At 38.7% G+C, this 14,282-nt stretch overlaps 1 protein-coding gene across 4 annotated transcripts in view; it reads right to left on the reverse strand.

The window, feature by feature from the left end:
• Positions 1-14,069, reverse strand: part of fig4a (FIG4 phosphoinositide 5-phosphatase a) — an 81,711-nt gene extending 67,642 nt beyond the window's left edge. For 3 of the 4 annotated variants that reach the window (XM_055016145.1, XM_055016144.1, XM_055016146.1), the window contains exons 1-6: positions 13,873-14,069; positions 13,613-13,727; positions 9,088-9,186; positions 6,918-7,041; positions 1,475-1,631; positions 987-1,037 (exon numbers count right to left, since the gene is read on the reverse strand). In XM_055016145.1, the coding sequence (XP_054872120.1) occupies positions 987-1,037; positions 1,475-1,631; positions 6,918-7,041; positions 9,088-9,186; positions 13,613-13,675 (494 nt within the window). In that variant the 5' untranslated portion in view covers positions 13,676-13,727; positions 13,873-14,069. Of the gene's footprint in view, positions 1-986; positions 1,038-1,474; positions 1,632-6,917; positions 7,042-9,087; positions 9,187-13,612; positions 13,728-13,872 lie in introns of those variants that run through there. The other variant, XM_055016147.1, reaches the window with a different exon arrangement.
• Positions 14,070-14,282: the final 213 nt, after the last annotated feature.

Here is a 14,282-nt window from a genome sequence, read left to right on the forward strand (position 1 = left end):
ATGATACAGAAACCTTTAACAAGAGACTATAAGCTACATCACTGCCAAAATCTAATCACTTGGTCCTTGTGTCATTTCTGATCTTCCCTGAAAATTTCATCCAAATTCATTAGTCCATTTTTGAGTAATGTTGCTAACAGACAGACAGACAGACAGACAAACCAACGCTGATCGTCACATAACTCCACTGCATTCCTTGGCAGAGTAAAAATCACCTCTATCTTAATGCTGATTTAAACAATTTGTTCTGAAAAGTCACTTGGCATGTGTGACTTTCAGTCAGATGTCATTATCTGTTGAGAGCACTTTTAAAAAAACAGTATCCTGCTAAGAAAGAAATACGGCTAAAAGTTGACTTCCCTTGTAAAGAAAAAAAAAACCCTGCAGAGGACAGATATGGAAAGGCTCCACAAGGACAGGAGCAGGGCTCAATCGATTGGCCGACACTGTCATAGATATAATGGTATTGCCGAACACTACTGTTCGAAAGTTTGGGGTCATCCAGGCAGTTTCATGTTTTCCATGAAAACTCACTTTTATTCATGTGCTATCATAATTGCCTTTCATAACTAGCCTTTCAACACCATTAGCTAACACAATGTAGCATTAGAACACAGGAGTGATGGTTGCTGGAAATGTTCCTCTGTACCCCTTTGGAGATATTATATATAGCAGAGTATCCCTGCTGAACAGATGATGGGGTGGAGTCAAGCGGTGTCACCACTGTAAGTTGGTAACTACTTTATGAAATGCATTGCTGGAAGGTTATAAACAATGACCCTATTGTTTTCCCGTTTCAGTACAACAATATCACCCCTTAGAAATCTAACTTTAATATACAGTACTTGTATACATACATTAAGAAATTTGCTCTGGCTCCAAAACTCTGGTATAGTTCAGATTTGTATCTATATATTAAGTATATTACTGACATGTGCCACTGTATAATTTTGTTGCAAAGGATTTGGACTTAGAGGTTGTCTTACCTGAAGTAGAAGTTGCTGGAAAGGTCCACATTCTGAAATATCCGCACATATCTGTAAGAGGAAAACCCAGTCAGTCAAACTCAAAAGTTTTGACCAAGAAAACACAATTCAGATCACTTCAGACGCAAGTTCAGTGATTCACAATTATCTCACAATATGAAATAAAGACACACTAGATACAAAAGTGCCATTCATGGTCAGAAAATGCAAATGTGTCAATAGTTCTACTTGGACTAGGAAGAAAAGTGGAGCCGATAATATCAGTCAAAGACTCGTAAAACAAAGATCAATCACCAGATCAGCTTAATTCAACATGCTATTGTCATGTGTAACACAGAATTTATCAATATTCTTTATGAAGAATTCGTTCCTTAGCAGAAATATGTGAGGATTGGCATTGGTTTGTCTGTCTGTCTGTATGTTGGCAACATTACTCAAAAATGGACTAACAAATTTGGGTGAAATTTTCAGGCAAGGTCAGACAATACCTTGCTTCATCAGGGTGTGCAACTCTGACCGAGTCATTGGGAATGTAGATCATAGTGGTGTCTTCAATTTTGTAGATGGAGTGGCCACCGATGTCTGCCATCTCTCTGCGTTTGGTGATCAACACAATGTAGTACCCCTCGAGGAACCGTACGAACCCTGTCAAGAGAAAAACAACATGCAATTTAAGACGTTTTAGAATAAACAAATCATTTTTTTCTTTAAGCAACACGTACCCTCAGATTACTACTGACATAACCTGGCTTGTGATGCCATGGAAGTTCAGAAAAAAAAAAGACATCTCTGAACAAGTTGATTTATAGGTCAGTCTTTCAGTTGCCTGCAAATCAGCAGCAGCTTTAGCCATACACACAAGAGAATAACTCCATCTGTGGTAGTGCATTGTGGGTGTCTGTCTTACTGCCTATGTAATCCAATCCATTTATTCTTATTTAATTAAAAACTGACCCAGAAAGCATCATTCAACGTCGATGGTTTGCTTTCAGCTTTACATGAGCCATTCACTACACAATGTGGATGATGTCTTTATGTTTGTAATAATGACTCATTAAGGCAAGTAGTTTATGCAAGTGTGCCTGTAAGACATACAGCTTTCTGTGAATACTACTAAAACCATTCTGCTAACAGATGAATGGAGACAATTGTGCAGCTGAACATTTAGAACTCTAGGTAGCTCAGTCCGATTGTGCTGTCAACCGGTTACTGAGTTGGAATGGGGTCGTAATGTGTCTCAACATCCAAAGACGAGGCTACAAATGCAGGTGCAAGGTAAGTGCCACTCAGACCGCAGGAACAGTTGTATAATGTCTCCTCTGGCGATGGAAGGATGTTTAAAAAGACCTGAGAAAGCACCTGAAGTGACATCAGTTATGTATCTTGGCCTAAAAGGATACAATCTTTTCATAGGTATGGAACAAATCAGTCAGTTGCTGTCCTAAACAACACATTATATAATCAAATGATTGGTCTCCTGTAAGATATCCTTACCATAATTCTGATCTTTTATACAATATTTGCACTGTAAAAAACAATGTAAAAATCTGAGCTACTGGCGCATCTGTTGGTGTCTCGATAATTTCATCTCTCTATATGAAATTAGACATTTAGATGTTTTTTTCCCCCATGAAAATAATCCATTGCTGCCTTAAAATGCCTCAGATGTGACCCCACTCTGCATTAGTTAGAGTTGCTCTAAAGGAGGTAAAGTTGCTCTGTATTATATTAAGTTGCTCTGTATTAGTTAAAGTTGGTCTAAATGAGTTAAAGTTGACTTGCACTACCATTCAAAAACTTGGGGTCACCCAGGCAATTTCATGTTTACCATAACACTCACACTTTTATCCATGTACTAACATAACTGTACAAAGGTTTTCTAACCATCAATTACCCTTTCAACACCATTAGCTAACACAATGTAGCATTAGAACACAGGAGTGATGGTTGCTGGAAATGTTCCTCTGTACCTCTATGGAGATATTCCATTAAAAATCAGCTGTTTCCAGCTAGAATAGTCATTTACCACATGAACAATGTCTAGACTGGATTTCTGGTTCACTTTTTATCTACATTGAAAAAAATGCTTTTCTTTCAAAAATAAGGACATTTCTAAGTGATCCAAAACTTTTGAACGGTAGTGTATGTTACATTGCATAAAGACTGATCAGCAAAGTGTGTCAGCTACCTTGTATGAGAACAAACTACACTTCATATTCGTTTACTTGTGGGTTTGCTGATGGACAATCCCTCTGTTAGTTCACTTTGCTTCTTCCCACAAGACGTGGGTCAGACTGACAAATGAAAGTGAATAAAAATGTACTTACAATAACGGTACACATTTTATACTTTAATAAGACAGGCAAAAGGTCTCTTGGGATACACTGTGCCTTAACTGGCTGCGTCCCTCTATTATTCGGTACAACAGCAAAAATAACAACTTGTGAACAAGGATGGCATTGGGGGAGGGAGGAAAAAAAGATTAAATTTCTTTAAGCGCACGTCAAAGTCAGAATCTGCCTGTGTCAGTGTGACCGACCCATCTGCAGCCTCAAGATGATGCTGAATTACATCTTAAAAGTGCACTATAATAGCACTTAATCAAAAGGGGCGGACGACTAAATTTAATCTTAGATGTGGTACGTCCAGGTATTGAAAAAGCCTTGCAAGTATTAGTTGACAATTGCTGTTGTGTTCCTTAGAGCACAACCACACATTCACTCTAACTGGAAACCGAAATGTAAGACCATTTATTTACTTGCAGTCCTGTGAAGATAAACCCTAATAACTTCCTGCAGCCCCTGACTTTTCTCTAGTGCCATCATGACCTACATATAAGTGGCTTTGAGTGAAATACCTTCACAAATATTAACTGGAGAGGACACAGTTTAATGAGTACCGGTGGTGTCTCAATTTTCTATTTAGCATCATGAGGTCAAATACATGAAAACATCCCTGTCAGCCTCATCTGTAGTGCTAATTAGCATGCTAGTGCACTAAATGCACTATACTAAATGGCAACTGTGGTGAACATTAGACCTGAAAAGCATCCGGCTGGTAGCATTGGGGCCACTGTGCAGAGTTCATTGTCTTATTTACACTACCATTCAAACTAACGTAGAGCAACTTCAATATAGAGCAACTTTAATATACAGCCACTTTAGCTAATATAGAGCAACTTCAACTCATGTACACTAACGTTCAGAAGTTTGGGGTCAGTTAGAAACGTCCTTATTTTTGAAAAAAGAGCAGTTTTTTCAAGGAAGACAACATTAAACAAATTAGAAATCCAGTCCAAACATTGTTAATGTGGTAAATGACTGTTCTAGCTGGAAACAGCTGATTTTTAATGGAATATCTCCATAGAGGTACAGAGGAACATTTCCAGCAACCATCACTCCTGTGTTCTAATGCTACATTGTGTTAGCTAATGGTGTTGAAAGGCTAATTGATGATTAGAAAACCTTTGTTCAATTATGTTAGCACATGGATAAAAGTGTAAGTTTTCATGGAAAACATGAAATTGTTTGGGTGACCCCAAACTTTTGAACGGTAGTGTATGTTCTCAGGTATTTTTGGTTTAGCTTGTTCTTGCTGGTAGCATCGTGACAGGACATTGGAGGCTAAAGTTTAGAGCCATTCTTTTCAAGCTCATGAACTCTGGATTGCAATCCGAGGCAAACTGTGTTCTTGAGGGAGTAAGCTGTTTTTCAAGTTCAAGACTTTGTTGTTAGGACTCTGGTCCAATAAGGTGGTTGAGTTTAAAAGAGGGCAAAGATGGAGAAAACATGTAATAACCATGCGTTTTTCTTGCAGAAACGACCGACTCCTAAAAGTCTGACTCCTAATTACAGTGACAAAATTCTGATTAGACTTCTTTTGTTTATCACTGTCACTGATTGTGAGAAACATTATTGCAGGAAAATCTAAAGTCTGAGATGGACAATTTATCTCAGATCAATAACTAATCCTGAGTAAACACAAACACACATTATCTAGAATCAATAACGAAGGGTCCTGATGAAACCATTGGGAGAAATTCTTGGGATAATTTCAACCGTGATCCGTTCCATCAACTACACTGTATGCAACGCAAAATGTAGGTCATACCTTGAGCACTGATCATGCAACAAGTACGTGTAATTCACTGCCCTGGAACACCTACTATTCCTAACAACATAACATAAAATAAATGGAGTAGGTAATCATGTGAACGGTTACATAACCTCCTCAAGTAATAAAGCCTCATCGTTCATATATGGAGCAGAAAAACAGAACAAGGTTGTCCTCAGAAAATGAAAATTACCAGTGAATTGGATTTACAAAAGGCCAAAAGAGAGCTACTGTACATCTTTTTAAAAAAATCGTAAGATTGCACTTCACTGTAAGTAGGTATGTAGGACAATGTGCAAAACACAGGGACAAAGGAGATGAGCATTATTTGTCTCAAATAATGCTCATCTATACTGTATAAGACTGGAAATCAATGGTTTTCCATTTCACTGAAACCTTAAATTAAATACTCCAGAGTTTGTAATTTTATGTCTTGCCATATTTTTCAACAGTTACAAAAGTGTTAATTGATGATTGACTATAAGGGTCAGCCTGTGTAAAATTAGACAGAATTCAGGAAATATGTTCAGAGTTTGCCAATAAATAAGTACCGACTGCCCTACGAAGTGTTCAACACAGAATATAATTTTGTCTTTTTGACAGAAAATTTCCCAAAAAAGATTTTTTCATGACAAAGTGAAAACAGATGTACAAAAAATATCAATCATGTGTAGCCAAAGTTTTCACTTTGACATGAAAGAGTCTTTTTGGTAAATTCTTGTCAAAGAAGTCAAATTAAACAAATTAAACAGACTATAATTCAAGGTCACAAAGCAATTAAGTGCCAAACCTTCCAAGGGGGTGAATATTTCTCATAGGCGCTGCATATTTGTTATTCTGAACCCAAAATTACACGACCGTTCAAAAGTTTGGGGTCACCCAGACAATGTCAGGTTCTCCATGAAAACTCCCACTTTTATCCATGTGCTAACATAACTGCACAAGGGTTTTCTAATCATCAATTAGCCTTTTAACACCATTAGCTAACACAATGTAGCATTAGAACACAGGACTGATGGTTGCTGGAAATGTTCCTCTGTACCTCTATGGAGATATTCCATTAAAAATCAGCTGTTTCCAGCTAGAATAGTCATTTACCACATTAATAATGTCTACACTGGGTTTATCATTCATTTAATGTTATCTTCATTGGAAAAAAAAAACAGCTTTTCTTTCAAAAATAATTTCTAAGTGACCCCAAATGTTTGAACAGCAATGTAAGTTCTGCGAAATATTTTGGCAGAATTTGGAGAATTTCATACATTTTCAAACCTGGAAATTTTTGTAGTTGCACCCTCAGAAAAATCACCTTATCTGGGAATCCTTTCAATATGTGCAGAAACATAACTCCCAGAGCCATGACATTAAATGAAGACACAGACAAAACTGTTTACAGCAGTGGCCTCAACAAAAATCAGTCGAAACATTTTACATATCTTAGTTTTGGTCAGTTAACATAGAAGTATCCTCTAAACAAAATGTGAGATGGTCCAGGTTTTTGTTGCTACAGTTTCTTTTTACCAGACTTTCAACAAAAAGAGGTTGAATGCAATAAAAATCTTGTCATTTCTCAATACACCTCTGAAGGTCATCATTTGAGACCTGAAAACTGAAACTGTACTGCTAGTAGGACTGGTAATAGGGCTATAATGTGGTGACAGGCATTATACTGCCAGGTGTTCCCATTATTTTATGCTTTTCAATGCCCTAAACATAAAAGACAAAACCAGGTCAACACACGCAGCTGTGGAGGTAATGCTTGGAAGATGATGTTGCCATCATTGTGCTGTAGGAGGAGAGGGACGGGACTTTGCTCACCCACAATGCCAAAGGCTGAGACAGCCCTGGACAGGCCGGAGGAACCCTTCTGGCCAATTTTAGTGCGGTTACCGAGGTCCAAGCGGCCCAGCAACTCCCGTACTTCTTGCTGGTTGTACACATGCTGCAGAGGGGGAAAAAATGCATGTGTAGCCTTCATATTGTTGATTTTAACCTTTCAACATTTACATTCTAAACATCATTCATTATACACTGGCCGTCCCAAAAAAAAGTCGCATACTTTAATATTTCATTAGACCCCTTTAACTTTGAGTACAGCACACATCGTTTTGATAAGCTTCTGCAGTGTCACAGCATTTATTTCTGTCCAGAGTTGGATTAATTTTCTACCAAGATCTCATATTGATGATGAGAGAGTCAGACCCCAAAGCCTTCTCCAGAATGTCCCAAAGATCCTCAGTGGGGCTGAGGTCTGGACTCTGTGGAGGTCAATCCATCTCATGCTCCCTGATCCACTCATTCTCAACGTGAGCCCATGAATCCTGGCATCATCATCTCGGAACATGTCCATGTCATCAGGGAAGAAAACCTCCACTGATGGAAAGACCTGGTCATTCAGCTTATCTGCACCTTCTTATGTCATTTGCACATTCTCATTTGCACATTTCTGTACCACTCTTGTATATTCTGTTGATTTTTTCAAGATTACATCTTACATATTTTATTTTATTTTGCCTCCACTTCTTATTGTTTACCCCTTTATTGAAGATCCATGTTGCTGTAACAACTTAATTTCCCTCCAGGGGTTAATAAAGTCATCTAAGTCTAACAAAAGAAGCAAACATGGCTTGTCAGACTGGTACAATAGAATTCTTTTCTGTGCAATAATAAGTAAAAGAACAACAGACCCAGTTTAATCGATGACCCAAATTTTCTACAACAGGGCTCCGATTGATTCTCAGTGAGGCAATTCAGCAAATAATAGATTAGCTGCTATCCAAATTGTTTCTGAAATGTTGTAATGATCAACAGCAACTGTGTTTTTATTATTCAGGTCTCAATAATTTTTAAAAAAAATGTTATTTTTCTCATCTATACAATAATTTTTCACAACTATTGCTTGGAATTACAGGCCCAACAGAAAAATACTGTAATTTTCAATGTAGTACATGTCTACGTATTTATGCACCTGTGGGTGAGTTTCTCTTTTCTATGTTGGTAGAATAAAAAGCATTCTTTCACAGAATGCAATGAGTCAAAATAGGTTCACAAAAATCCTTATGAGTCTTGAGCTTTCTCCATAACCTTATAATAATGAGTTCTAGGTCGCCTTTTATTCCACTGTGTCCCAGCTTTCCTTACATGTGAACGGCAAGAGAGATGCTTTAAACTCGATCTTTTGTCATTTTTGCATCTTTTTGTGCCATTTTTGTGTCTTTTTGTATCAATTTTACATCTTTCAGTGCCATTTTTGTGTCTTTTAGTGCCATTATTATGCAATTTTTTTGCATCTTTTGGTGCCATTTCTGTGTCTTTTTGGAACACTTTCACATCTTTTTGTGTCCACCAAACCAATCCCAATCCGTCACAACTATTTTGAGGGGCCACCATCACTCCATAACTGCACTCATTATTTTATTTTACCTTCACTTCCCTTGTGTTGTCTTATTGTATACATGTGAACAGCAAAGAAAGTGAAAGATGCTGTAAACTTGATCATTTTTGCATCTTTTTGTACCATTTTTGTGTCTTTTTGTATCAGTTTTGCATCTTTTAGTGCCATTTTTGGGTCTTTTTGTGTCATCTCCACTACCTCTCCATTCCCTGGTATCCCCACCATGTGTATAAATTACCATAAAATGCCAATGAAATGGAAAACCAACAGTTTTCTAAGGTCAGTGTAATATCAGCAGGAATGGGAGCGTGGGGTGATGGATGTTCAGCCGTGGATGCTTCATAATAATAAACACATCATAATCCCAATCACCCACGGCACGAATGAACAAATCAGCTACCAGCTCATAGGTCCTGGTAACGAGCAGTGGAGAAGAAAAGGAGGTGCACTCAGCGCTCATCAGTGAAGTTGTCATCGACGATACACTTGGGACAGGCTGAGTGATGGTACAATTTCCCCCCAGGCGTACTGTACTGTATTACATAAGAACATACACTGGCGCTGTGCTTGGTCTGGTGGAAACTTGCCGCTTACCTTATCGTCAATTATGACCAGGTCCTTGGGTTCTGTGCGGTCAATCTTTAAGACTCGGTGTTTGGTCTGTGCTTGATTGCTCCCTACCAGAAAATACCTCTGGAAAGTAAAAGAAAATCATCAATGTGCTATAAATTACAATGCATGTCGTTCATATTATCACAGGGGCCTTTTATACATGAACCATGCATAGCATTTCGTGATAATAAGCGCATGTTAGGATCCAACCTCTAGGGGTTGACTGGATGCAACAAAATAACCAGAATGTTATTGGTTCAGGTGAAGGGATTTATTGCTTAGTGGTAAATGGAACATAAAAGTGATAATAAAGAACACAAGACTGGTGAGTGTTGCCAAATCAAAGAACAGAATACAACAAAATGAAGGCTAACAGAGTTTCTAAACTATCTAAACACAAAACAACTAAATTCCCTAGCCAAACATAAGTACATTAGCAATACCCACCTCCAGTAACGAATACAATCGTGCCCAAAACAAACTAACCAAAACTGGTGCCTCACACTCACATACTGAACACACAGTTCACGAAGACTCTAGATACCAAAAAAGCTCCTTCACTAAGTTGGCGGACTGCTAACACCAAAGTAGCAGCTGCCAACAGGAGCTCGAAGTGTCTGTAGAACCCACCACAAATATCTACAGACCAAAACACATCACAGGAATACAAACAAATTATCACCCACAGAGGCACCAGGGCAGACTGGTCACAGATACCAGCCGCCCAGACTAAGAGCTTAGCTGCAGGAATATACTCTGCAGGTGTGGTGATGGCTGTGTCCGGTTGGTTAGAGGTGGAGGGGAGCTGGAGGGTGGCCCAATCAGGAAGGTCCGGAGGCGGGGAGAAAAGGGCTGCAGTGCAGGTCGTCCACTCCTGAGTCATTAATTGGAATGACTGGCAGCTGGGGTTCCGGAGAAACTCTGAAAACAGCCACAGCCGAACCCACACAAGCAGTCTCCCCACACAAAGGTCCAACAGGACACCTCCCCAGGAACCAGGCGGCACCCCAATACTGGTGGCCGTAACAGTGCATAATGAAGACAATGTGATCCCATATTTGGTGCTTAGAAGCTTTCTCATGGAGGAACATTCAGTTCATACTTAGTGCCTATAACCAGTTCTGAGGGAACACTATATTACTGGACGACCTTCTCGAGAGCCTTTTCAAATTTCAATAGACACAGAGTTGCTACTATGACAATCCACTTCTCCGAGTGTAGTACTGGTGTTAAGATTCTCACTTTCTCTTGGCCTTTTGTTTCTATAATATGAAACTTTTTCTCTCCACAATATCCAACCTCAAGTAGAAATGTCAGAACTCTGTGAAATTACACACAAAAGGTATCCAAAGCAGATATGCATCACATGATCACATCACAGTCAAAAAATACACACTGCAACTAGAGTGCACACAGCCCAGAGTACATGTGTCCACAATACATACACTACTGTCCAAAAGTTTGGGGTCACCCAGGTAATTTCATGTATTCCATGAAAACTCACTTTTATTTACTGATGAACAGACAACCAGGACAGACTCCATCAAAATCTAATTTGTATTCTTCAGTTTGCTTTTTTTCTGTACAAATAAAAGTAAAAAAGACATTCATGCATTGCTTTGTGATGGACTTTATTACATTTGGAGAGAGCCAGGTTAGCTGCTTTCCATTTTGCTTTAGGTCTTTATGCTATGCTAAGCTAATGTAGCCTTATATTTATCATTCAGATGGCATCTTGTAGTTATCTCTGGAATATAGAGGTTTCCCAAAACAGAAAAGTATTCATTCAAGTGACCCCAGACTTTTGAACAGTAGTGTATTTAACGCAAAGCTAAATAGTCAATACTTGTAAGCAACCAAACATTGCAATGCATGACATTATAGTGCAGATATGCAATGTAGAATACATTCTATCTGGAAAATACTATATATCAATAAAAAAAGTTGACATAAATATATATATTTAATAAAATTTGAGTTGCTAATACCAAAAATTTCCGGAAAAAGTTAACTGAGACACACTGTTATTGTATTTTATATCATTCCTATTGTAATGAAAATACAAGAACAATATAATGATATTTATAAACTAGAGATTCCAAGCTTTTATATGATATATAATATGTTGTGATTGCCATGAGTGAAATGGCTACAATAGCCATGCCAATTTTCAGTAAAAAAGAACTGAAAAATTAGTGGAAGAAAAATTGCATTTCCACGTAAAGTAAAAAATAGCATAAAAAGTTATAGTGGGAATGAGTTATTTTACTGTTACCACTCAAAGTATCATTTAGGACATCATAAAGGTTTAAAAAAAATTAAGTGGCATTTTGTTGTGGGGGGGTGCATGGTAGGCTATCTGGGCTCCCACACTAAAACTGTAACACGCCCACTATCAAGATTTGTGTCTTTCTTGCATGTCTGACTGACAACTGGAAAATATCAGGCTGTAAATCTCTGTATTATGACGACATGCAGTAAATAAACTCATAAGGAAAGATGCACAACAACTTGTGTGTAAAGTGCATATATTTACATCAAAATATGCATAAACCTAATCTGAGCTAAAAGAAGACTATTTTGACAGGCAAAATGTACTTATCGTGACTGTCTAGACAACTGTAGTAGAAATACCTGCAACTATTTTCATGGAGGTCATGTCCTGAAGCCTGGAGGAGTAAATGATCATAAATAGGCTCTTGCTGCCACCTAGTGTTTACTGAGCAGTACTCACAGTTCTATCACAGTCATCATTTCTATTGCTGGACTGTTTTTTTGGCCCATGTTGTCCATCAAAGGGTGAAATTCTAACGTCATAGACTGAGTATTGCTGTCTTACACTGGCATGATCAGATGAATAATCACTCAAGTTTGCTTTTTAGCAAAAGCGGTGGATGTTTGGCTGTTCTGACCAAACTGGTGGAAAAACTACTGCTGTCCTTGAGAATTTACCCACTGAGTCCTGTTACACTAAAATAAAGACAACTAAGAAAATACTGTCCATCCATCCATTATCTATACACTGCTTAATCCTCTTTAGGGTTGCAGGGGGCTGGAGTCTATCCCAGCTGATTTAGGGTGAAGGCAGGAGACACCTGGACAGGTCAGCAGTCTATCACAGGACTACATATAGAGACAAACAATCACACTGACATTCACACCTACGGACAATTTAGAGTTACCAATTAACCTCAGCATGTTTTTGGACTGTGGGAAGAAGCCAGAGAACATGGAGAAAACCCATTCATGCACAGGGAGAACATGCAAACTCCATGCAGAAAGATCCCAGGCCCAGGACGGGATGCAGACTGGGGATCTTCGAGTGCCAACCACCAAGCCACTGTGCAGTAAGAAAATACTGTCTTTTGAGTATTTTATTCTCTGTGCAGAGAAGGATAACCGTCATACAGAGTGCAGAGCAGTCTGCAGACGGAAAAAAAGAATATTGAGCCCGCTGGATGCAAGACTAGGGATCGAGACAAGTAGTGTCGCCTGTAATCCATGGAATTAACTGTAGTTTATGTATACACGGCATACATTATAGTTCAAAAGTTTGGGGTCACCCAGGCAATTTCATGTTTTCCATGAAAACTCCCACTTTTATTTATGTGCTAACATAACTGCACAAGGGTTTTCTAATCATCAATGAGCCTTTCAACACCATTAGCTAACACAATGTAGCATTAGAACACAGGAGTGATGGTTGCTGGAAATGTTCCTCTGTACCTCTATGGAGATATTCCATTAAAAATCAGCCGATTCCAGCTACATTAGTCATTTACCACATTAACAATGTCTACACTGGATTTATCATTCATTTAATGTTATCTTCACTGAAAAAATGCATTTCTTTCAAAAATAAGCACATTTCTAAGTGACCCCAAATGTTTGAATGGTAGTGGTGAGATGGGATATGCGAAAACAACATTTCACAATGCTGTAAAAACATATTTGTGATAAATGAAGGCTTCTTTCTTAGTGTACTCCCTCAGATACCATGCAAAGGGCTGGCTGACTGTTACATAAGTTCAAACATTGAGCACAGGTCAAACTAGCACAGTGAAAAATTATTGTAACAATGTGCTACTGTGTCATTTGCAAGGTACTTCCATCAAAGCTAGAAAAATCCTGGGTAGTTCCTCCTCGCTCCAGTTTGTGCCATTCATCTTTTTCCAGACAAAAAACTGGAGCTAAGCAGCACTGAAAGGTGTGTAATTGTGTGAACAGAAAGTTGGTTGTTGCAGACAAATAACATGCTCAGTTTTCATGCTCTTTCATCAATAAAAGCCTGAAAGCTGAACATTTCCCGAAGCACTTTTTGCGTCTGTAACACGTACTGTACCAATATTAATCAGCAAGCATAAGGAGACCCAAAAGAAAACTTGACAATATAGAGATCCGGTGTAATTCATAGAGGTCTGGTTTGCTTTGGAACCTATAACAAGTCTGTCTAGACTTTTAGGGAGTTTTGATGAGACGATGGAAATAAATATCATGCCCCACTTACTGCTCTGGTTTCGTACAAAACCATCCTCTGGATTCCACTGATAGTAGCCGCTGACTGAGGCATTTTTATTCCTGTTTTCTCCAACAGTCACAATCCAGAGGAGACGACAGAAGAGCTGCAGAGCGAATGCAAAGGCAATATGTAAATTCATACCTTCACATCATCAGGAGATAAGAGAGAGACCATATATATATTTGATCCTTAAACTTCCTGTGTGCACCCTATTTTGCCCCCCGGGTTTCCTAGCTAACGTTACTCACCGTTAATTAGCTAGCTAGCTGCCCGCATTGACCCCAAATCGTCTCCGGTGGTGATAAAATGCATCTCCTCCAGCAGTGACGCAGCTATTTTGAAGGTTTTATTTAACAGCTAAATTAAACATGCCCCTAAACTGGTCGAGTTTATTCAGTTAGCAAGGCAGCATGAATTTGTTTTAGTCAGGTGACTGTCATGTCCGACTTCCCCTGTCAGCTGGTACGGTGCCTCGCAGAGTCAAAAAAGCTCCACAGACTGAAAACGCGATTAATAAAAATGTTGTTCCTGACCAATGTGTGTTTTATTACTGTGAATAGCGCTCTGTGTGTTCACAGCGTTTTGTAACTTTTAAAAAGGACACGTCTTAACACGGCAAACGTACTCTTAAACTGCCAGTAGCAAGCTAAGCTAAGCT

This window comes from Amphiprion ocellaris, chromosome 12, assembly GCF_022539595.1.
Source record: "Amphiprion ocellaris isolate individual 3 ecotype Okinawa chromosome 12, ASM2253959v1, whole genome shotgun sequence".
Lineage (NCBI taxonomy): Eukaryota > Metazoa > Chordata > Actinopteri > Pomacentridae > Amphiprion > Amphiprion ocellaris.